Source organism: Mustela lutreola, chromosome 2, assembly GCF_030435805.1.
Source record: "Mustela lutreola isolate mMusLut2 chromosome 2, mMusLut2.pri, whole genome shotgun sequence".
NCBI lineage: Eukaryota > Metazoa > Chordata > Mammalia > Carnivora > Mustelidae > Mustela > Mustela lutreola.
The window spans coordinates 114,983,583-115,008,601 of record NC_081291.1 but is presented as its reverse complement, the minus strand read 5'-3'; the positions used below and the strand labels follow the sequence as shown (position 1 = coordinate 115,008,601).

Genomic DNA, 25,019 nt, shown 5'->3' with positions numbered 1-25,019 from the left:
CTTAGTGGGAATTCTTTTTAGCCTGTCCCCAAAAGATGGCTCCCATGTGCTTGTGTCCCACCCTGCAAGATAATTTATATGGCAGATGGCAGAGTTAAATAATCCTTTCATTTAGCTTGGTGTCCCGCACCAGGCGCAAGAAATCTCACTGGACCAAACCCCCTGGTCAGGTTTCAAGATGCTTTCTCCCACCCTGGCTCCAGAGTGCTCGCCTAGAACCTGACATAACCATCCTTAGTGTCTTCTCAGGGATGGAGGTAGGTCGAGACAACACAGGTTTTGGAGCCCTGGAGGCCTAGGTTCAAGTCTCTTGCCTGCTTACACTGCTCAATGGCTGTGTGGCTTTGGACAAAGTAACCCACCTCTCTGTGCTATCCCCTGCAGAAGAATCAGGAATAATCCCCCAGGGGATGTGGTGACGGGCCAGTGAGTGCAGGATACCAGCATGGGATACAGGTCCCCCCAGCTACCTTCCCATGTCCCCATGAGAGCCTGAGCATCAGTGCGGGTGAGAAATGGCTTCTTGTGGCATTCAACCCACCACTGAGCACCGTGCTTTGCCTGGTGTAAAAATAAGAGAAAAAGAAAATATCAAAGGCACTTACTGGTGCCTCCAGATTCTAGAACAGAGCTCTGTACTCTGGAATATCTCTGAGAGGCCTGTGCACAAACTGGCAAAACTCTGCTGCCCTCTGTCTTCGAAACAAAGACCTGTTTTGTGCACTCAAACAGCCTGAAATGAAAGTTAAGAAGACAGATGATGCATTCCAGACCGAGAAAACGAAACTGATGTGTTGTTTGCTTTTTTTTCTCTTCTCCCCTCTTCTGGGCTGCTGAGTAAGACTAAAGGACTCACTAGACATGGCTTCCCAGACTCAGGGGAAGAAAGCAGTTTTAGATATTCGGACCTGGGAGCAGACATTTCAAGAGCTGATGCAGCAGGAGAAACCCCGGGCCACATGGACCCTGAAACTGGACGAGAAACTGGAGCCAGAGTACCTCGCTGAGGGCTGGAAGCAGTACCAGCAGAAAGGATTTGGCAGGTGAGTGAGAGCTGACCTCTCAGCAGACCTTCTCTGGCAAAGGAGGTCAGCTTAGCCACGACTGACCGATTCCTTTGAGAGCCTGTTAAAGGAACCAGTGTCTCCAGGATCTCTATTCTTTTGTGGTCACGGTGCTCTTTTCATTTTGCTTAGCCATACCAAAGTTTCTCCTTTTTGCTAGGTTTTCTCCCTAATTATTTCTGGAAATTCTCAAGGAATGCTTCCGTATTCCATACAGCTGCCCTCCCATTCTCTCACCATTTCCTGTTCCAGACGGGTCTATCTAGAGACTTCTGCTATTTCCGCCCTCAGTCCTGACGTTCCTAGGCTGCAGCAGCCCTATTGGGCCAAGCACCAGCCCGGGACCAGGGCTTTCCTTTAAAGCCCCAAGAATGGAGGAAGGCCACACAATCACTTTGAATGTGACTTTGCTGAAGGCCTGGGGATAATAGAGGGAATGGTGCAGCAAGAAAGAGATCTGAAACCCAGTTCCTGGAGTCTGTAAGTAATGCTCCTCCCCTAGGGGCCATCTGCCCCTTTCACCCCCAGAGAACCTGCACATGGCAGAGAGCAGTGTCGAGTGGGGTGGGGGAGGTGGCAGTGAGAAATGTTGACCGAGGCAACCAGCTCTCCTTGTATGCGGCACACAGGGACCATGGCTGTTCTCTCCACCTCACCTGTTGTCCTTCTTCCCTCTCTGTCCTACTCTGACTCCATCTGTCCTTTGCTCCAACCTTACAGATGACAAACCAAGCCCGTGCCTTTTCAGACTTCTGTTCCCTTACCATGATACTCTGCGTGTCTGGCAGGCCCTTTGACCCCTCCCCTGCACTCATCCTTCAAGGATCAACTCAAGTGCCCCCTCCTCCTTAAAGCATTCCCTGGTCTTCCTAGGCAGCATAAGTGTCCCTTCTTTGACATGCCCATAAGATAATGGTTTTACATATATATATATATACTTAAAAACAAGCTGTAAATCCCTTTATGACTCAGTTTCCTTATCCGGACACTGGGCTTAATGATGCCTCCCTTAGAGGGGAGCTTTAAAGATGAAATGTGCTGACAATGTAGCCCCTCTTACAGTGCCTGCCTTAAAGGATTTACTGTACACATTTTCTGCGATCATGTGGAGGACCAAGTTTCTCGGCAGGTGGCAGAACTACTTTTCCCTCTGAGCCATCCAGAGATGTTTTACTAGCAAAGAGGCAAACTTGGGACCACGTAGGTGGAAGCTCAGTGGATCAAAGGAAAAGGCTTTATGAAAAAACACAATCCCTCTCATTTTTATTTGGCAAATTTTTAATATCATATGCACCTTCTCGAATTGGGAGAGATCACAAAGACAGAGACCAGGCCTGCCTCCTTCAGGTCAATGATCACCTGAAGGCACAACAGCCTTCTTCCTTTTGTCTGCAGGTTCCAGTGTTCCTCGTGCCGGCGAAATTGGGCTTCTGCTCAAGTGCACATCCTCTGTCACATGCACCTGGAGCCCCGGAAGTCCCAGGGCCAGGTGATTATGCGGCTCTTTGCTCAGAGGTGCCAGAAGTGTTCCTGGTCTCGATTTGAGAATCCTGAATTCTCTCCAGAGAGTGCCATGCGGATTCTGAAAAATGTGGTGCGGCGTATTCTGGAGAAGTTCTATGGGAATGGCTTTAGGAAGTTTCCGGAGCTCCCCATCATCCGGGAGGTGCCTTTGGATGGGTCCCATGACACAAAAAATTGTGAAGCATGCACTCTGGGCTGCTGTTCATGGAGGTCACAAAGCAACATGACAGAACCACCAATATCCCCATCCTCCTATTTGGATGTTATGGGTTCCTCATGTCACATGGGTGATGTGGACAGCAAAAACCAGGAGTGTGGGTCTATCCAGGTCTTTAAGGAGCCAGAGCCCAGCCATACCACTGCAGAGACTCAAGTACCAGGGGCTGGCATTCAGCCCGCATGGGAGACTAGCAAGCAGCCCACTCCAGTGACAGACAGGGAGGCCCCAGAGGGAAATTCACAATCCACACAGGAAACAGCACCGCAGACCCCCTGGAGGACATACTCTGAGGTTTTAAGGTTGTCCCGCCAACAGTCTACGCAACAGTCACGCTCACAAGCCACATGGACCATGTCAACGATGATAGGGTCATACACTCAGACTAGAGGAAGAACAGCCCCCTCTGCACTAGGGTCACACTTACATCATCTCACACCCAGGACAGCTAGAGGGTTTGTGATTGTCAGTAGAACTCAAGCTACCTGGAGACGTTCACACAGATATGCTGTTCCAAACACCGGTCGCATGTACCTTCATTCCATGCAACGAGATACACTCTCTGAACTGGATGTATTTTTATACCTCTGGATCTGTATTGTTTTGTTCTTTGTCTTTGTAGGCAAAAACTCAGAAGCTGAAGGAGGGAAATAAGTTTGTCTTCTTTTCTTCCATCTTAATTCCATAGTAATCAGTGAACTGGTTGCTATTTTAATATGATACAGAATATACTTTGAGATCTAGCAGGGTCAAGTTTATAAGAATAAACACTAGTTTCCTAGATCTCCTTAGCAGATAGTCTAAAACATAACCTAGCAGATAATAGACCAATAAAAAATATTTGTTGAATCACTAAAAGCTCTTCACTCATTCATCCACTCATTCATTTCTCTGTCTCTATCTTGACATATCTTCACAAGAACTGAGGGTCATTAGTGTTAGCAGAGAGTTATTGTGGTAGGCAGAATAATAGACCCCAAATATATACATTCCCCACTTCCCAGAACCTGTGCATATGTTACTTTACAAGGCAAAAAGGATTTTGTACATGAGATTAATTTAAGGGTTTTGAGATAAGGAGCTTATCCTACATTATCTGGATGGATGCAGTGTAATCACAATGGTCCTCATCAGAGGGAAGCAAGAGTGTCAAAGTGGGAAAAAGGAAATTTAATGATGACAGCAGAGCTTGGAATGATGGCCTCTAAGGATGGAGGAAGTGGCCATGAGCCAAGGAACGCAGACAGCTCACAGAAGCTCTTAAAGACAAAGAAACAGATTTTCCTCCAGAGGCTCCAAGAGGACCCAGTTGTGCTGACACATGACCTCAGCCCAATGAAACTGATTTTAGAGTTTGGATCTCCAGAAATGTAAGATAATAAATTTGTGTTGTTTTAAGGCCCTAAATTTGTGGTGACTTATTACTGCTAAAATAGGAAAGTAATACAGTTATCAATATTGTCCCAAGGATTGGGCAATTATATTTTAATAAAAAAGAAATTAGAAATACTGATATGCAGATCCCCTCTTATTTGTCTTTCTCCCCTACTTAAATCTACCCAAATGCCCCCATACAAGAGACTCCCTTTGATTTGGTGACTCCTGGAGCTATCCTATTCTTTCACTTCTTCCAGCACTAGAAGAGGAAGTGTGCAAGAGATTGCCAATCCTGAAGTCAGTGTGATGCATGGCTGCATGGTTCACTCCCTATCTTCATGTCTGCCAGGCATTTCTACGTACCTCTTAAACCGCACTCGCCATGTTTAAAACCAGGCTTATCAGCATGTCTCACTTCCTGAGCCTAATTTGACTCAGTAACCCAAGCTGATCACCTTAGAGCCATCTTTTAATTTCTTCTCCCTGTCACCTACACTTCCTGTCCCTTCTGTTGTCAAGTTATCCCTTTCTTCCTATCAGTATGTCTCCCCAAACAAGTCCAAGAGCTTAAATTACTGAAATCACTAGAAAAATTTGCCTTTACCCCATAGGAAATGAGGGGTCATTACTAGCATTTGAGGATATGGGCAATTTGAGTGGAATCACATTTTTAAAATATTATATATTTCTAGGAAAGAATGGAGTAGAGAATAGGAATAGAGGTCTGACTTGGGAAAGCAGAGTGTTAAATAGAGAGTGGTATCTACAGACAATAAATGTCTTGAAGGAATTTGAAAACAGTGAAATGTCAGCAGGAAACCCAAGGATAAAACTATCTCTTTTTCTCTGACACTCTTCTTTTTTAGTCTTGGGCCATTCCCACAAGCATGCTCCTTTTATCACTACCTCTTCCCCAAACCACCCCCTGGATTCTCTGTGTTCCTCCTGTTTTCATACCTTTTTGGTTCCTTCACAAAGAAAATTGGCCTGGGGACTAGACACTTTATGTCTAGCCTGGTTATACTGTGGGATGTGGGACACGTCATTATCATTCCCTGGGCCTCAGTTTCTACATCTCTAAAATTGGTTAATGCCTTCCAATTAAACATAATGGATTGAACACATGCACTTCCCTGTGAGCTTCCCTGAAACCTTACTGAGTGAGAGTGAAAGGAGAAAAAAAGGCATCAGTACACAAGGGTAAAAAGAATGGGCAGAAGCCAGAAAACTGATCAGCTAGTGGTAGATCACTGACTTAGCAGGGCATAGAGATCTGGAACAAAAATTAGGCAAGGGAAAACTGAGGTTCAAAGCAATTCATATGGCACAGTTTCAGAAAGTTCAAAAACTATAGGCAACAGTGAATCTGAAAGTGGGTGCTAAGGCTGCTGGAAGTCTTTACAGCAAGTGTTTTTGCTCCACCCCTCTATAGCAGGTGACCATTCTTAACTGGCTCCAAGGAAAAGAATGGAAGTTTAGTCTCTGAAGATTTAGAGGGACTCTGGACTCAGGGACTTGGGTGATATGAAGGGAGGGAGTGCCACCCAGCAATCAGAAAGATAGTTCAGGTCTACACACTGACTCTTTGGGACTTCCTTACCCCACCACAAAACCTGGGAGCCATGCCAACCTTCAATCTTACCCATCCAATCCTCAAATACACAGGAGAGTGGATGGGTCCTCTTTGGGGACACTTATGAGCTCAAGAGAAAAAATAATATATATATATATATATATATATATATATATATATATATATATATATATACTTAAAAGGATAGTGGGGGGCGCCTGGGTGGCTCAGTGGGTTGAGCCTCTGCCTTTGGCTCAGGTCATGATCTGAGGGTCCTGGGATCGAGCCCCGCATCGGGCTCTCTGCTCGGCAGAGAGCCTGTTTCCCTTCCTCTCTCTCTCTCTGCCTGCCTCTCTGCCTACTTGTGATCTCTGTCTGTCAAATAAATAAATAAATAATCTTTAAAAAAAAAAAAAGGGTAGTGGGAGGGTGTTTCATACAATGGAATGACTAGCTGAAGTAGCTCCAGAGTGAATCCACCAGATACAACAACCCTGCAGAGCTTCTATTCAACTCTTTGGTGTCAGACACTTAATTTGGACAGACTGCCAAGGGGTATCAAATATTTGATATCTTTCCAAATGTGAAGGCAAAAAAAAAAAAAAAAAAAAGTAAGGAGTCAAAAAAACAGAGATAATTCAAGGATAAGAACACAAACCAAAACATATTTCAATAGTAAAGCTATCACTTATGCCTCAGAAAGACAAGAGAAGGTATAATATTCAAATTAGACCTATTCTCTGCAACAAACTTAGGTGAGGCAGCTATCTTTGGCTGGAGGTGAGTCCTTGGGGGGAGTTTAACCACAAGTCTTTCGCAGGCAATGTTCCTGAAAACAGGAACATTGGGAGGGAATGAGTGCACTGGTCCCAAGGGCAGGGATATGGGTGGGGGACCACAGTTTCCATTACAGTCAATATTTTGGACCACTTCAATCCACTTGCTTCGTTTAAAATGTCTGGCAGGCAGACTGAGACCCATCACTGCATCTGTCTTGGGATGGCAACTAGAATTCAGTATCTCCCTTTACTATCCACTCTCCATTCCCCTTCCCCAGGCACCTCTGCTTACCTTATGGGCTTATCCAGACCTTCATCCTTTGTCAAAAGGTCTTTCTCAGTCTGAGGCATCTGCATTTGTCCACCCACTGTCAAAACTGGACAGAAAAGTACCAAGAGAGCCCCCAGTGGATCCCTTTGGTGCCAAATGTATTCTTCCTGCCGGCACTGTGTAACAGGAGTCCTATATCCCTCCAATGATCAGGACAGATGATAAACAGGGTCACCCGTACTTCCATCTCTTGATTTCCATACCCATACACTACCTACTGGGACCACACCCACAGTTGTCATTGATTCAGGATGTATACTCCACCCTGGTGGGATTGTGACCCATCTTTGCAAGGCAGCATCTCCAAGAGGTACCCCAGCTGCCTCTTTAAGAGGCTATGTCATTGATCTGTTGGCTGGCAGCTTCCAGGTGGAGCTGTACTTGATGAAGCTGGGGAATTCCATGCCTTTATCACCTCTGCTGTAACTCTTTTTCTACAACTTTGGTCATTGATCTAATGTGATATTATGTGATGTGTTAGTTCAGTAGGGCTGTGAGAAAGAATCTGTTTCAGCCTCTCACCTAGAATCTAGGGGTTTTCTGGCCATGTTTGTGGACTTCCTTGGCTTGTAGAAATGTCATTTTGATCTCTCCCTTCACTTTCACGTGGTGTTCTTCACATGTGCATTTCTGTATCCAAATTTCCTCTTTATTTTATAGGGACTCCAGTATGACCCTATCTTAATTAATTACTGTCTATTTTCAGCTTTTACCACATAATTGAACTAAACCACCGGTGAAGGAAGAGTGGCCTTTCCTTTCCTCTGTAACAGCCTCTCCCTGAACAGGTGATCAGCTGTGACCTGAGGGAGAGGCACTAGTGCACCACTGGAGGCTGACCTGGGGGCTGGGCCACCACCTCACCCAGCTCCCTTGTATTCTCTATGCCTGACGTGTGCTCAGTCCCAGGCTGCATCACTTCCATATTCTGATGGATTATACTGAGCCTGCATTTGACTAAATGGGCCTTTCAGAATCTAGGTCATGATGGGCATCTCTGGCTCCATCATATTTTAATATCTTACCATCAGGAGTTCTACCTCTATGCAGCCAAGTGGCTTATAGGAGTTGGTTTTTAAATGGCATGTAATTCTCTGATGCAGATGGCATGGCCTTGCTTCAGAACACAAGTGTTATAAATTGTATTTCTCCTGCTGGAGATTGATGTAAGCACTGCCTGGCATGAGAGCTGACTCTAGTACCAAAGGGTCTGCTGGATCGTATGGTCCATGTGGCAGGGCCCTGTATTATGGGCCTGCTGCAGAGCCATTTCCTATTCTGGGTTCCACTCAAGTTGGCAGCTTTCTCTATCAGTTGGTAAATGAATCACAGAAGTATGGACTACCGGGTATTGTGCTTCCTTTTAGTGGTGTGAGGGTCAAGATGCCATAACTTGCCCTTCACTTTGGAAGTGTTGTTGTGGCATGCTCCAAATTACTCTACCCCTAAGACATGTGTGGACTTGGCAGAGAATCTTTGTAGGATTCTGTGGGACTTCCACCTCTGGAGGGTGAGGTCTCCAATGCACTTGGCTGCTGCTTACTCCTCTGATCTGATTAAAATGATATCATTGATGGAGTAAACTAATGTGATGTTCTGAAGAAATTCCATATGGTTCAGACTCTGCAGATTATATTATGACAGAGGATGAGAGAATCAACATGGTCTTGGGATGAAAGTATAAATGAAAGCTGCTATACTCTCTATATGAAAGGTACTTCTGAGAAAGAATCAATTCGTCAGATCAATGTCCATATACCATGTCTCTGAAGCCATGTTAATTTGCTCTGGCAAAAATGTCACTTCTGGCACAGTGGTTGTACCTAAGACCTCTACTTGGTCGCATCTCAGAGAGTACCCTGTCATCCTCCAGGATCTGACTGGTTTCTCTAGGAGCCAGACTGGTGAATCAAATGAGAACAAGCTGAAGATCACCACCTCTGTGTCTTTTTGGTCGTAAAGGTGGCTCTAATCTCTGCCATTCCCCCTGAGGCGTGATATCTTTGTTTTTTATGATACTGTATTGAGATTTTTGGAAAGAGAAGTCCTCAGCTTTTTTCAATACAATAGCTCTTACCCCGTGGACTGAAGAACCAATGAAAGATTCTGGCTTCTTCCACATGTGTCCATTCCAATGATCTATTCAGGGACTGGCAAAATGACCACCAGCTGAGCCATGGGTTCATCGTGGATCCATCATGAGCCTGACCTGAGCCAGGACTCAACTTATAACTTGGTCCCCACATACTTCTACTCCAATAGCAGTCTGTGATTTATCTCAGATTCCTGAGGATCAGTATCAATTCAGACTCTGTATCTAAAAGCCTCAAAATGTCTGGATAGTCTGCTTTTCCGAGCATACAGTTATACAAATAAAAGGCCATACACCTCTTTGAGGAAGGATTGGGGATTTTGGCAGCAATCTTCCTCGTTTGGAACCACCCTCTCTTTCAGCCAATGAATTATGGGTCTGAAAAGTGGCTCAGATCCTCCTGACTATAGAGTTCTGATTTTTCTTTTTTTAATTGGTTAGCTGGTCTCAGTCTCCTGATCATTCATTTCTGGCTTCTTTTGATTGCATAAGTTGAGAATACTCTTACTGGCTGCCACCTATTTGTCTTCTATGTAGAGATCAGGAAATGGATAAAACAGTTTTAGGGGACTGGTACAGAAGGCCCACTATCCAAACAATAGGAGCTCCAGAAAAAAAAAAAAAAAAAAAAAAAGAAAATGAAAAGAAAGAAATAATGAAAGGATTACTTTAAAAACCTTTCTTAAAACCAAAGGACATGATTTCCTGATTAAGAGGGTCGATGCCAGGGCCCCCTAGACAATGAATGGACAGGTTCCCATTAAGACATATTATTATGAAATTTCTAACACCAGGTATAAAAAAGACTCCAAAAGTTCTAGAAAGAGAAACAAGACGAAAACCAAAAGTAAAAGGACCTAGACTTATAACAATATTGGTCTTCCAACCTCTCAATATCTCTGTGAGGCATTCATGCTTTTGTTAGGTTGCATGACATAGGAGCAGAAGGCTAGTCAAGGACAAAGCACAAACTGACACCTGTGACCCCTGCTCCTGCTCCTGGATAGGGTGTTTAGGATATTCATCCAGGAAGCTCCCAACAGACTTAATACCTTGCTGGGGGGAAAACAACCTTGACTGTGGCAAGGCCTCCAGTACCTTGTAGGTCCTCTTTAGCATATGAAAGTTCTTTCAAAAACCTCCCTTTTCCTTACCTCCCCCAACCCTATATTATATAATCAGCCACCTTTCACAACCCTGTTGCAACAGCTCTTTCTGCTTATGGGTCCTGTTCCCGGGCTTTGATAAAGCCACCTTTTTGCACCAAAGAGGTCTCAAGAATTCTTTCTTGACCCTTGGTTCTGGACCCCACCTCACCAAACCTCACCTATATTCCAAAACGACATCATATGCCACCCAAAAGTGGGGCTTTGAGTCTTTTCAAAAAAGCAAAAGAGCAAAAGAAAGTTGTAGAAGGTTTGTGAAAGAAAATCTTTGGAAAAGAATTTTAGGTGTGGTCAGAACAGATTAAGATTAAAATAAAATAAAAGGATTTTAAAAGTACAGTGGTATAAGGTTGAAATTCTCTCTCTGTGTTCAAAAGACTGCATTTTCTTGGATTATTGGTCTTCTCTTGATAAGAAAATGTAAACAAAGGTTTTTTTCCTCCTTTGTCTACCCAGAAAACCAGATTCTATGTTTTATCTTTATCAGGTCTTCGATCACTTGGTTAAAAACTTCTCAATATTAAAGGAGCTAAGTTTTGCTAACAACTATAACCCCACATATTTGTCTTTGGGATCTCTGTCACCTTGTTTAAATAAAAATAATTGAGTTTTGGAATGATCTGTAATTCTATTTAGGCATGCGCTTAAAAAAAAAAAAATCCTGGGGTGCCTGGGTGGCTTAGTTGGTTAAAGCCACGGACTTTGGCTCAGGTCATGGTCACAGAGTCCTGGGATTCAGCCCTCCATCAGGCTCTCTGCTCAGCGGGAAGCCTGCTTCCTCCTCTCTCTCTCTGCTTGCCTTTCTGCCTACTTGTGTTCTCTCTGTCAAGTAAAACAACAAAACAAATTAATAAATAAAATCTTAAAAAAAAAAAATCCTGATGGGGTACCTGGGTGACTCAGTGGGTTAAGCCTCTGCCTTCAGCTCAGGTCATGATCTCAGGGTCCTGGGATTGAACCCTGCATCAGGCTCTCTGCTCAGCGGGGAGCCTGCTTCCCCCTCTCTCTCTGCCTGCCTCTCTGCCTACTTATGCTCTCTCTGTCAAGTAAAACAACAAAACAATGACAACAACAAAAATTTCATGATGTTTTTTAAGCAAACTTCCCAAGATTTAAATTGTACATGAAGTCTCCTTGATTCATTAGGCCTTTTTATTAGGTATGTTCAGTTACTCTGTAAGTACTGTTAAACAAATGATAAGCCTTAGGTTATATCTGAGTAAGTGCTCTAACTAGTCTAGAATTGCTAGCAGTTCCTAAAGTTTATATGTTCTGGTATAATACTATCACTTAATATTTTGATTTTTGAAGTGTCACATGTCACAGAAATAACCTTTCCTTGCCAGCCCTATTGTACCTGTTCATCAGATTTTTAAAAATTTTTTATTTTTTTTAAAAGATTTTATGTATTTATTTGACAGAGAGAGACACAGTGAGCCAGGGAAGAGAAGCAGGGACAGTGGGAGAGGGAGAAGAAGGCTTCTCATTGAGCAGGGAGCCAGAAATGGGGCTTGATCCCAGAATCCTGGGATCATGACCTGAACTGAAGGCAGACACTTAATGACTGAGCCACTCAGGTGCCTCGTCTCATCAGATTTTTAACTATGTCCATTTTGAGTCTTGTCATTTATGGTTACTGTTCTATCTTGAAGGAGATTCATATAAAGGACTTTTAGGACAAATACAGGTATTTAGTATATTTAAGATCAAAATTGAAATGGGTAAGAATTTCTAGAACTAAGGCTGTAGTCAAACTGAACTGGGACTAAGTGAATTGAGAAAAATGATTAAATAAATTTTTTTCCAACTCTTGGTTAAAACATTGCTGATTCTTTAATATTTGCTCTTCGAGACTAAGGAAACTTTCTCTTAAGACATCAGTGATAGGGGCACCTGGGTGGCTCAGTGGGTTAAGCCGCTGCCTTCGGCTCAGGTCATGATCTCGGGGTCCCGGGATCGAGTCCCGCATCGGGCTCTCTGCTCATCAGGGAGCCTGCTTCCTCCTCTCTCTCTCTCTCTCTCTGCCTGCCTCTCTGCCTACTTGTGATTTCTCTCTGTCAAATAAATAAATAAAATCTTTTTTTTTTTTAAAAAAGACATCAGTGATATACAAAAATAATAATAAAACAAATTAAAGCATTTAACCTGAACCCTCAAATTCAAAAGGTCTGGGTAAGTAAGTATTCTTTCTTCCATGACAATTTAGTCAGTTTGCATCAGTTCAGTAAGAATCTGTTCTCCTAATAACAGGACACCATTGGAAACATTGGCTATTTTACTAAGACTTTGGCTGCAATGTCTTATCTGAGTGAGACATGCATACACTCATATATGACCAGAAATCTTAAAGGAATTGAGGTTGACTTGATGAAACATGGAACCATAAAGCCCCTTGGAACTGTTGGCCTGGTACCTTGCTTACAGATTTCCCAGCAGCCTCACCAGGTAAGTAAAGAATGTCACTTCCTGGCAGGTTGCAGGAATCTTAGGACATATTGGGGACCTTGTGAAGAGGTATTTGCCCAAATCTACAGGTATCACAGGCATGTCTGATGGCAAATACTTAGCTTTGTTTCTGGCCTGGAGAGGCTACTAAGAGTTCAACCTAGAGATTCATTATAAAAAGTTCCAGTAAAGCAGATTCTAAAAGATCTATACAATCAATCATTCTTGCTGTTATGTAAATAATTAGGCCAAGTGTGTTAAATATTGAATTTGTTTTGCAAACAAATTAGTCTTGATTTGACTATCTCTGGCAAAGAGTGTTATTTTAGAGAGAAAAAATACATTTCAATAACCTTTGTGGATATTAAATCCTGGTTTTGTTCTGAAATGTTGTTTGCTTAAGCTAGACAACTTGAGGTCAACTTCAGAGAAATAGCTTTTATATTTCTGCACAATAGCTCATGTATAGGTAATCTTCATGCTTTTTTTTTCTGTGGGGATAATAACAGGACCCTATGGACATATGATTATTTAAACAACTGGAAAATGGGATTAATCCTCTGATAACTGTATAACCCAGCTATTACCTTGACAAATACCATGTGGATGGGATGATGAATTTTTCCTTAAAAGCCAGAGTATACCCCACTCCATGGGGTTAACTATGGACTTGTGGAGATACTGAATAGCCCCATTTTCTTTATGATTGGATTGGATGATGCTCTTGGGGATACCTTTATCTCTTGAGACAAGTCTTCTTCCACTTGCCAGTGATTCCTTATAATTAGAGTATTGTTAATCCTGGAGCTCAAACAAAAAGGGCTTTTTTTTTTTTTTTAAGATTTTATTTATTTGAGAGAGAGAGAACACAAGTAGACAGAGAGGCAGGCAGAGAAGGGGGGGAAGCAGGCTCCCTGCTGAGCAGAGAGCTACATGTGGGGCTCAATCCCAGGATCCTGAGATCATGACCTGAGCTGAAGGCAGAGGCTTAACCCACTGAGCCACCTAGGCACCCCACAAAAGGGCTTCTTGACAGTTTCATCCCTCATAGTCATACTCATCCTAGAAGCTTCCTCTATTGATGTACAATTGCAAACAATTGCTTAGCCAAGCAAACAACAGCCATCCTGGTGAAAGGAGCCTCAGAGCTCAGTATGGGAGAGTCCCTGTCTCTAATGACTTCACATGGAGTCCAGAGTGTCTTATGGACCAAAGGCACCAATGGATGATGGGAAGCTGACTTATTAAACACCAGGCAATGCTTACAGATATGCCTGAAATAATATTTAAAACCTGTCAAACTTTAAACACAGCTACCCTTATGTCTGGACCTGACCATTGTACTTCTATAGAGCATAACTATTCAGAAGTTATTGATCTTGTTTATTTTAGTCGACCAGATTTAAAAGATGCTCCTATTAAAAATGCAAAGGACAGCAATTTTACTGATGGCAGTAGCTTCATGGAAAAGAGGTTATAAAAAGCTGGGTATACTATAGCCAGTTTTAACTCAGAGTGTTGATGCCAAAGACCTGTCAACCAATACTTTTGCCCCCAAAGCAGAGTGAATCGTGCCCACCTGTGCTTTGCAACTGGCAAAAGCCTTAAAAATTAAACTATGTATTGACTCTAAATATGCCTTCCCAGTCCTATATGCTCATGGAGCAATTTAAAGAAAAGGTGATTATTATCAAGCCGTAACCCCCCAATCAAATGGAACGTCACCCCCCCCTACTCCTGGGTGGGATATGCATGACATTCATCCGGGAAGTTCCCAGCTGTCTTAAGGCCTTGCCACAGGAGAAAACCAACCTTGACAATGGCAAGGCCTCCAAGATCTTGTAGGTCCTTTTTAGCATATGAACTTTCTTTTGAAAACCTCCCTTTTTCCTTACCTCCTCCAAACTCCCAAGTATATAACCAGGCACCCTTCACCCCCACCCCCTCGGGATTTTTTTTTGGCCATCAGCACCAGAGCCCACCCCACCAAACCTCAACTATATTCCAAAACCACATCATGCATATATCATTTTCTGATACTTGTACTGCCTATCTCCTCTAACTTATTTTTCTTACAAAAGGTCTTTACCTTTCATCTTAGAGGATTTCCTAAAACATCTGGTAGTCCTTGGCTCTGTCCAATTTCAAATGCAAGACACTAAAAGTTGACATGAATATAGCAAACTGGAAGACAACAAAACAAAGCCTTCCAGATACTGAGGGAAAATGATTTCCAACACAGAATCTTATACCCAGCCAAAGTTTAGTCAGATGTAGGTGTGGAATAAACTTTTTTTTCAGTCGCACATGAAGTCAAATATCTGCCATCCATTTTCAGGAAGCTACTAGAGGAGATTTCCCTCTTCCCAAAATAAGGAAGTAAACCTAGTATAGCGAAGATCTGGAGCCCAGTTAGTAGGGATTTCCACACAGCAAAGGGACCGAGTAAGTTCTCAGCATGCCAGAGAAAATGGCTCCTAGCCGGCCTAAGAAGAGAAAGAAATCAACACTGGAGCTGGCTGATGGAAGGCTCCAGGAGGAAATCCTTCCAAGGAGCAAACAAAGGGAACCGAGAGGTTCTCTGAGGCATCTGAGCGCTAAGGAGAAGATTTCACACTGCCACCAGAGTTTGAGGGGGATTTAGATTGGTGCAGGGAAAAATATGCAGAGAAACAAAATGAAAACCAACATGTTCATTAAGGGGAGGAGTAACCAAATGGTTATACAACAAAGGCAATGAGACAACTCAGCATTGTTTAGCTATGAATAATATTCAGTCATAGGTATCACCACCGAATAGCATTTTAACAAAAAATTAGGACTTAAAAGCTGAAGGGCTGAGGGTGTGTGACAACTGAATCTTTATCTTGGTGGGCAGAAATCCGTGGATGCCTTTGCAAATCAAGAAGTAGAAACATGGAGTTTAAATACTGGAAGACCAAACTGACACAAAGGTTGAGTGATTCTGCAGATGAAAATGGAAGTAGAGGGGGCAGGGAAAGGCAGATTTCTATAATAAACGTTATAGAATATTTTTCTGGAGGTCTGTGCACATACGGCTTTCACAAAAATTAGAATGAAATGCCACTTTTAAGGCATCTGGTGAAATGTCCGGGGTTCTCCCATCGCCTCCGGTTTCCCCTTCCTGAGCTTACTTTAACAGGCCTCCTCCCTGGGCTCTTCTCACATCCTGGCCCTTTTCTCCCCCCACCCCCCCACCCCGGACTCTTCCTCTAGGCACAATGCAGATCCTGTAGGAATGAGGTTGGTTGGGATGTTTTCATTGTGCAATCCAGGCTCTCTCGCTGCCTCCTAGGGTCAGCGGCAGGCCAGGAAGGAAAAGAGGGAGGGCGGGGTGGCGGGAGGCTCAGTGCGGACAAAGGAGAGCTTTAAATCTCTGTCAAGCCTGTCAAACGTCTGCTTTTTAACAGCCCCTGCTCTGCCAGTTCTGAACATCGGTGGCAGAATACTCCCCGAAAACACTCTTTTGGTGGTCTAAATTTTAAACAATGCTGAGGTTACGTTTGAATCTTACTACTCTGGGGGCATTGCTGCAGCCCATAAATCAGGGCGGACAGACGCCCAGCCTGGCAATGACTGCAAGAAATTCCAACACTGGTCGGGAGTGGGGGCCGGCCCTGCCCTGGCCAGGTGTGGGTGGGGCCCAGCATCGGGACCCTGGGGACCAAGCAGATGCCAGACCTGATCTGGGCCGCCCTGGTCCTGGCCCCCGCCTGCCAGCCCTGGAAGGAGAGCCACGCAGCGGGATGCAGGCCCACCCCCTCTGCAGTTCCCTAATGGTGCTCGCCCAGGGCCGGCCACCCAGACCCAAAGACGCCCTGGACCAAATCGCCCGCTGGCGGTGCTGGATTTGGCTCTGGAGAGAACTGCCCGCGACGCAGGGGGCACTTGGGCAGCCCTGGCCTCGGAGTGGTGTTGGGCACCGGTGGGTGGAGGCCTGTGGGTGGGGGGTATGTGATAGGGCCCGAGAAAGAACAAAAGCAAGGGAGGGTGGCGGGGTGGGATGATCTCCCGCTCTGTCCTGCTTCTCCTTCTGCACTTCTCCTTCTCTCCCTGCTTGTGGTTGGGGCAAAGTCAGAGTGTCCACCCCCGCCCTTCCCTTGCCTGTTCATTTTCTTGCTCAAGATGTGATCCTGGAGACAACTGTGTCTCTGAAACTCAAAGCTTTTGTAAAGGGTGTGCGACTGACGTGGAGTTGGCTTTCTTTCTTAGAGAGGCACATGTTCCTTCATCCAAAGTTCTTGGGGAAACTTCTTTTTAAACTGGAGCAGAGGATCCCAACATTCTTTGTCCTATAAAGGAGGAAGGTGTTCGTTTCAGTTTTGTTTTTCCCAACAAGGGGCTTGAACTCACAGCTCTGCCATCAGGACCTGAGCTGAGACCAACTGAGGCGCCCAGGCAGGGGCTTCCTCCTTCCAGGAAGGAGGAAGGTGTTTTTTACAAGAAAAAGACCCATTCAGGGTGTAAATAGGTATGTTGCTGATTGTTTTCAAATTAGATTTCCAGGATTACCATACCCAAGCATTTGGTGCTTTTGTTTCTATGGCACCTTATGTAAACACTCAATATCCAATAAATACTCTGACTCCTTGGCCTTTCCTCCCACCCAAACTTCAGCTACCCTGCCTTCAAATGTTTTGTACAGCAACGGGGAAGTTCTAGGATGGGGCTGGTCTGGAGAGAAGCATGACTGTATCCCCAGGCTGAGGGATTAGCTGGAAGCCTGAAATAATGCATTGGGATATCACTGGAGGGAAGAAAGGTGTGCAGAGAAATTCAGCAGCACCTCACCCAGCCACAAGCAAGGATTATCAGTCAGGCCAGGCAGCCAAGCCGGGATCAGAAACAAAAATATTTATTTTATGAATACGATGAGCTGATTCTGATTCTGAGGCAAACAGACGTCTGACCTGAGGAGGTTCAGCAAAACAAAACAAAAACCTGTTAACAAAATCGTTTATCCTCTGAAATGGGAAAGTTTTTCTACGAGTTGGCCATTAACTCTAGCCCAGGGCCAAAAGCTGTGGGTTTCAGGGAATACTAAATGCATCCAGTAGTCCCTCTTCACTCACCTTTCCTGTTCTTTGCCCCATCTACCCTTCACACCTTCACCCCCAGGAAGTCAGAGAGTATGATGGCTAAACATCCTGGGGCCAGGAAGGTGGAGGGAGAGAAGCTTCTGGAGGTTTAAAAGGACAGATTCATCAGATGTCAGAGCCGGTAACAGGTTTAGAGAGCAATCCTGATGTGCCCCTTTGCAGCAGTGGGAATGGGGGAGGTAATGGTTTGACCTCTGCTGTTTCAGGGGCAGCCAAAAGGCACCAATTTCCACTTGCGCCTGTCAAATAGGTGAGCGCTTAGAGGAAGCTGCCTTACCATCCTAATTAAACTAAAAGCCTGGGGACGTGGAACTAGGAATTTCTGAGGCTTATCTTGGGAAGTAGGGCCTGGTTAGGGGAGGGAGAAGCAGGGGAATGGGAGTAAATTGGGGAAAACAATGTAGTCTGGTTTCTGGAACTTCTAAACAAACTTTGAATTGCTGCGGTTTGCAGAAAAGTGTTCTGGTGTGTTCTGGCGACTGTCTGGGAGCTGGGTGGCAGGGACAGTGCTGGCAGGCTCTAATTCTCTGCTCCCAAGAGTGAGGGTAGCCCTTTCCCTGGAGACTCTGGGAAGCTGAGAGAGAGTTCCAGGTGGCTTAGGTCCAGAGTCCTTAGACCAGGCCCTTGGACACCTTCTAGTCCTAGCATCTTCTAACAGAAAAGCATCTTCTAACAGAAAAGGAGACCAAATCCTTGGAGACAGAAGTGAGTTGCCTGTTAAAATGCAATTTTCAAAAAGATAAAACCATGCCTTTCATTCAGATGTTAAATGGGTATGTTTCGCAGATTTTGTTGAGTTCCTTAACATGGAGAGCAGTAAAATTTAAAATTGACCCGAAGAGCATTTGAGAGCCTAGATATGTACAGGTTATCTGATGGCTTGCAAGGGTCACAGGCTGTACAAAACACTGGTCTATGTTTAACAGGATCATAAGCTGTAAACTTTGAGGCTCTTAGTTCCATTGGGAAGAAACAATTTGCATTTCTATGGACCAAAATTTTCTAAATGAGCTTTTGCCTTATAGTGAAGAAAAATAGTCTGGTAAGTAGAGAATCAACTCTGGCATTGAAAGAGGACCTGACAGTCTCTTTCACCTATTTCCAAGTTTCAGGTAACTTTTTTTTTAACTTGTGAGAATTATACTGGTAATTGCTAGTAGATGTAGGATGATCATGAAAGTTTCCCTCTGTCCAAACCAGTCTTTCTGTCCTTGCAACAAAATCCAGACGGACCATGATGTACAAGATCCAAACTCATCTACTCGAGAAAGGACTGCTTAGGGAAGTAGTGCATGATGAAGTCCCAGAACCTAAGTCAGGTTCGGTGGGGTGAGGAGGTTCGGAGCCGACGACTAAAGAAAGAATTCTTAAGACGTCGTTGGTGCAAAAGGTGATTTATTGGAGCACGGGGACAGGACTCGTGGGCAGGCGGAGATGCGGCTGCGCCGGGTTGTTAGGAGTGGTTGGTTATATACACAGGAGTTGGGTAAGTGAGGACAAAGGGGTGTTCAGAAGGGCTATTGGGGCAAAGAATACTATCAGGATATTGAAGGCTTAGTTGCTATCAAGTAAAGACAATTGGAAGTCTGGTGGAATGTTACATTCCTGCTATCAAGCATCCTTGTTAATGAGATTTAGGTTTAGATGAAATTTAACTTTATTTACTTTTCCTTCTACCTCCACCTCCTTCGGTTTTTCATGGAGGGGACGGTGACATTAGGGCTTGAGGAACTGAGTTCTGTGTCTTTGGAAATTGGGCTATTGATAAGGTAACTTCTTTGTTGTAATCTGAAGGACATTTGCAAACCAAGGAAGACTCCTTTGTCCTCAGCCAGCCTCCTGCTCCCTCATCAGTGCACTCCCTACTTCCTCTATGCCCAGCCCATCTACCCCCATAAGGTGCTACCCATGCCAACACTGACCTTTGAGGAAGTCCAAACTGAGTTCTTCTTCCCTCTTTTCCCAAACTCAAGGTGTGGTCTTAATACTCTCTGTCTTCCTTCTAGCAGAATTCCTTAATCATTCCTTCACCCACCCTTCCACACTCAGTCCTCATTATTTCACTATCTCTAGGGCCCCTTTCCGCATATTCTCTGTTGGAACCTTCATTAGATGTTTTCAAGTGAAGCTAGAGGACACCTACTGGATATTTTAAAAAGGGATTTAAGTACTGAATGTATTCTGCTGGCATCAGTTAAAAACACTTGTAGTTCTTAATCCAAATTTGTTTTCCCAAATGAGAGTGAGAACCTGCATATAAACCCTAGAAAGCCTCAGGTAGGTTTGCAAAGCTAGCATTGACTTTTTGGCTTTAGAAAAACTCTTATTAATTTCCTGGCTCTTCATCAGAGTGAATACGGATGTCCTTCCTTTGGGGCGGTCTCTGAGGATAAGTGAGTTACTTATTTGTGGAGAGATTTGGTAGCCCGAGGCAAGTGACATCGCGCTTCAACAAGGCATCTGCACAAACACCCATCCTTTGGTTCTTGCCAGATCTTTGTGGGCGGCAGAGTTTGTAATAACTTCATTACCAGAGTCCATCAGACTTGCTAGTGTCTCTTTAAGATTGCCTTTGCCATTATCATTTTGTTTGTCTGCAGTGGAATTCAGGTAGATAAGGAATGGGGGTAGTGCAGGGGGAGCTATTACCTACATTCAAAAGACAGCATCTATTGAGAGTATCATATGGTTCTTGTTCTTACTTTTATTGATGTGTTGTATCACATTGACTGATTTGCGGATGTTGAACCAACCTTGCAGCCCTGGAATAAATCCCACTTGGTCGTGGTGAATAATCTTTTTAATGTACTGTTGAATCCTATTGGCTAGTATTTTGTTGAGTATTTTTGCATCTGTGTTCATCAAGGATATTGGTCTATAGCTCTCTTTTTTGGTGGGATCCTTGTCTGGTTTTGGGATCAAGGTGATGCTGGCCTTATAAAATGAGTTTGGAAGTTTTCCTTCCATATGACACTCTCAATAGATGCTGAAAAAGCATTTGACAAAGTACAACATCCCTTCCTGATCAAAACTCTTCAAAGTGTAGGGATAGAGGGCACATACCTCAATATCATCAAAGCCATCTATGAAAAACCCACCGCAAATATCATTCTCAATGGAGAAAAACTGAAAGCTTTTCCGCTAAGGTCAGGAACATGGCAGGGATGTCCATTATCACCACTGCTATTCAACATTGTACTAGAGGTCCTAGCCTCAGCAATCAGACAACAAAAGGAAATTAAAGGCATCCAAATCGGCAAAGAAGAAGTCAAATTATCACTCTTCGCAGATGATATGATACTATATGTGGAAAACCCAAAAGACTCCACTCCAAAACTGCTAGAACTTATACAGGAATTCAGTAAAGTGTCAGGATATAAAATCAATGCACAAAAATCAGTTGCATTTCTCTCCACCAACAGCAAGACAGAAGAAAGGGAAATTAAGGAGTCAATCCCATTTACAATTGCACCCAAAACCATAAGATACCTAGGAATAAACCTAACCAAAGAGACACAGAATCTATACTCAGAAAACTATAAAGTACTCATGAAAGAAATTGAGGAAGACACAAAGAAATGGAAAAATGTTCCATGCTCCTGGATTGGAAGAATAAATATTGTGAAAATGTCTATGCTACCTAAAGCAATCTACACATTTAATGCAATTCCTATCAAAGTACCATCCATCTTTTTCAAAGAAATGGAACAAATAATTCTAAAATTTATATGGAACCAGAAAAGACCTCGAATAGCTAAAGGGATATTGAAAAAGAAAGCCAGGAAGGAGGAGTCAAGATGGCGGAGAAGTAGCAAGCTGAGACTGCTTCAGCTAGCCGGAGATCAGCTAGATAGCTTATCTAAAGATTGCAAACACCTGAAAATCCATCGGCAGATCGAAGAGAAGAAGAACAGCAATTCTGGAAACAGAAAAACAACCACTTTCTGAAAGGTAGGACTGGCGGAGAAGTGAATCCAAAGCGACGGGAAGATAGACCCCGGGGGGAGGGGCCGGCTCCCGGCAAGCGGCGGAGCAACCGCGCACAAAATCAGGACTTTTAAAAGTCTGTTCCGCGGAGGGACATCGCTCCAGAGGCTAAACCGGGGCGAAGCCCACGCGGGGTCAGCGTGGCCTCAGGTCCCGCAGGGTCACAGAAAGATCGGGGGTGTCTGAGTGTCGCAGAGCTTGCGGGTATTGGAACGGGAAAGCCGGCTACAGAGACAGAGCCGACAGTAAGCTCGCAGCTCCGTGTTACCTTGAACCGGTCGCAGGCTCGGTGAGCTCGGAGCGCGGCCGGAGGTCAGGCAGACGGGAGTAACTGGGCGCTGTTCTCTGAGGGCGCACTGAGGAGTGGGGCCCTGGGCTCTCGGCTCCTCCGGGCCGGAGACCAGGAGGCCGCCATTTGTATTCCCGTCCTCTGGAACTCTACGGAAAGCGCTCAGGGAACAAAAGCTCCTGAAAGCAAACCCGAGCTGATTACTCACCCCGGCCCCGGGTAAGGGCGGTGTAATTCCGCCTGGGGCAAAGACACTTGAAAATCACTACAACAGGCCCCTCCCCCAGAAGATCAACAAGAAATCCAGCCGAGACCAAGCTCACCTACCAAGGAGTGCGGTTTCAATACCAAGGAGAGCAGCAGAATTCCAGAGGAGGAGAAAGCCAAGCACGGAACTCATGGCTTTTTTCCTGTGATTTTTTTTAGTCTTGCAGTTAATTTAATTTTTTCTTTTTCATTTTTTTTTTTTTTTTTTTCTTTTTCTCGCCTTCGGGTAAAATTTTTTTTTTTTTTTTTAACTGTTACCTTTTTCTTTTTTAACGATTTTTTACTAGTTTATCTAATATATATATATATTTTTTTACATTTTTCTTAGGTGTTTTCTTTTTTAAAAAAAAATTCTTTTCTTTTTTTTTTTTTTTTTTTTTTTTTTTTTTTTTTTTTTTTCTTTTTTCTTTCTTCCTTTTTGAACCTCTTTTTATCCCCTTTCTCCCCACTCACGATTTTGGATCTCTTCTAATTTGGCTAAAGGATATTTTCCTGGGGTTGTTGCCACCCTTTTAGTATTTTACTTGCCCCTTCATTTACTCTTATCTGGACAAAATGACAAGACGTAAAAATTCACCACAAAAAAAAGAACAAGAGGCAGTACCGAAGGCTAGGGACCTAATCAATACAGACATCGGTAATATGTCAGATCTAGAGTTCAGAATGACAATTCTCAAGGTTCTAGCCGGGCTCGAAAAAGGCATGGAAGATATTAGAGAAACCCTCTCGAGAGATATAAAAGCCCTTTCTGGAGAAATAAAAGAACTAAAATCTAACCAAGTTGAAATCAAAAAAGCTATTAATGAGGTGCAATAAAAAATGGAGGCTCTCACTGCTAGGATAAATGAGGCAGAAGAAAGAATTAGTGATATAGAAGACCAAATGACAGAGAATAAAGAAGCTGATCAAAAGAGGGACAAACAGCTACTGGACCACGAGGGGAGAATTCGAGAAATAAGTGACACCATAAGACGAAACAACATTAGAATAATTGGGATTCCAGAAGAAGAAGAAAGTGAGAGGGGAGCAGAAGGTATACTGGAGAGAATTATTGGGGAGAATTTCCCCAATATGGCAAAGGGAACAAGCATCAAAATTCAGGAGGTTCAGAGAATGCCCCTCAAAATAAATAAGAATAGGCCCACACCCCGTCACATAATAGTAAAATTTACAAGTCTCAATGACAAAGAGAAAATCCTGAAAGCAGCCCGGGAAAAGAAGTCTGTAACATACAATGGTAAAAATATTAGATTGGCAGCTGACTTATCCACAGAGACCTGGCAGGCCAGAAAGAGCTGGCATGATATTTTCAGAGCACTAAACGAGAAAAACATGCAGCCAAGAATACTATATCCAGCTAGGCTATCATTGAAAATAGAAGGAGAGATTAAAAGCTTCCAGGACAAACAACAACTGAAAGAATTTGCAAATACCAAACCAGCTCTACAGGAAATATTGAAAGGGGTCCTCTAAGCAAAGAGAGAGCCTACAAGTGGTAGATCAGAAAGGAACAGAGACCATATACAGTAACAGTCACCTTACAGGCAATACAATGGCACTAAATTCATATCTCTCAATAGTTACCCTGAATGTGAATGGGCTAAATGCCCCTGTCAAAAGACACAGGGTATCAGAATGGATAAAAAAACAAAACCCATCTATATGTTGCCTCCAAGAAACACATTTTAAGCCCGAAGACACCTCCAGATTTAAAGTGAGGGGGTGGAAAAGAATTTACCATGCTAATGGACATCAGAAGAAAGCAGGAGTGGCAATCCTTATATCAGATCAATTAGATTTTAAGCCAAAGACTGTAATAAGAGATGAGGAAGGACACTATATCATACTCAAAGGGTCTGTCCAACAAGAAGATTTAACAATTTTAAATATCTATGCCCCCAACGTGGGAGCAGCCAACTATATAAACCAATTAATAACAAAATCAAAGAAACACATAAACAACAATACAATAATAGTAGGGGACTTTAATATTCCCCTCACTGAAATGGACAGGTCATCCAAGCAAAAGATCAGCAAGGAAATAAAGGCCTTAAATGACACACTGGACCAGATGGACATCACAGATATATTCAGAATATTTCATCCCAAAGCAACAGAATACACATTCTTCTCTAGTGCACATGGTACATTCTCCAGAATAGATCACATCCTCGGTCCTAAATCAGGACTCAACCGGTATCAAAAGATTGGGATCATTCCCTGCATATTTTCAGACCACAATGCTCTAAAGCTAGAACTCAACCACAAAAGGAAGTTTGGAAAGAACCCAAATACATGGAGACTAAACAGTATCCTTCTAAAGAATGAATGGGTCAACCGGGAAATTAAAGAAGAATTGAAAAAAATCATGGAAACAAATGATAATGAAAATACAACGGTTCAAAATCTGTGGGACACAACAAAGGCAGTCCTGAGAGGAAAATATATAGCGGTACAAGCCTTTCTCAAGAAACAAGAAAGGTCTCAGGTACACAACCTAACCCTACACCTAAAGGAGCTGGAGAAGGAACAAGAAAGAAACCCTAAGCCCAGCAGGAGAAGAGAAATCATAAAGATCAGAGCAGAAATCAATGAAATAGAAACCAAAAAAACAATAGAACAAATCAACGAAACTAGGAGCTGGTTCTTTGAAAGAATTAATAAAATTGATAAACCCCTGGCCCGACTTATCAAAAAGAAAAGAGAAAGGACCCAAATAAATAAAATAATGAATGAAAGAGGAGAGATCACAACTAACACCAAGGAAATACAAACTATTATAAGAACA

General features: G+C 43.4%; 1 protein-coding gene across 5 annotated transcripts in view; it reads left to right on the top strand.

The window, feature by feature from the left end:
• Nucleotides 1-25,019, top strand: part of RTP4 (receptor transporter protein 4) — a 139,543-nt gene that overhangs the window by 5,741 nt on the left and 108,783 nt on the right. For 2 of the 5 annotated variants that reach the window (XM_059163178.1, XM_059163177.1), the window contains exon 1: nucleotides 707-1,043. In XM_059163178.1, the coding sequence (XP_059019161.1) occupies nucleotides 862-1,043 (182 nt within the window). In that variant the 5' untranslated portion in view covers nucleotides 707-861. Of the gene's footprint in view, nucleotides 1-706; nucleotides 1,044-1,137; nucleotides 1,545-2,459; nucleotides 4,213-25,019 lie in introns of those variants that run through there. The other 3 variants (XM_059163175.1, XM_059163174.1, XM_059163176.1) reach the window with 3 other exon arrangements.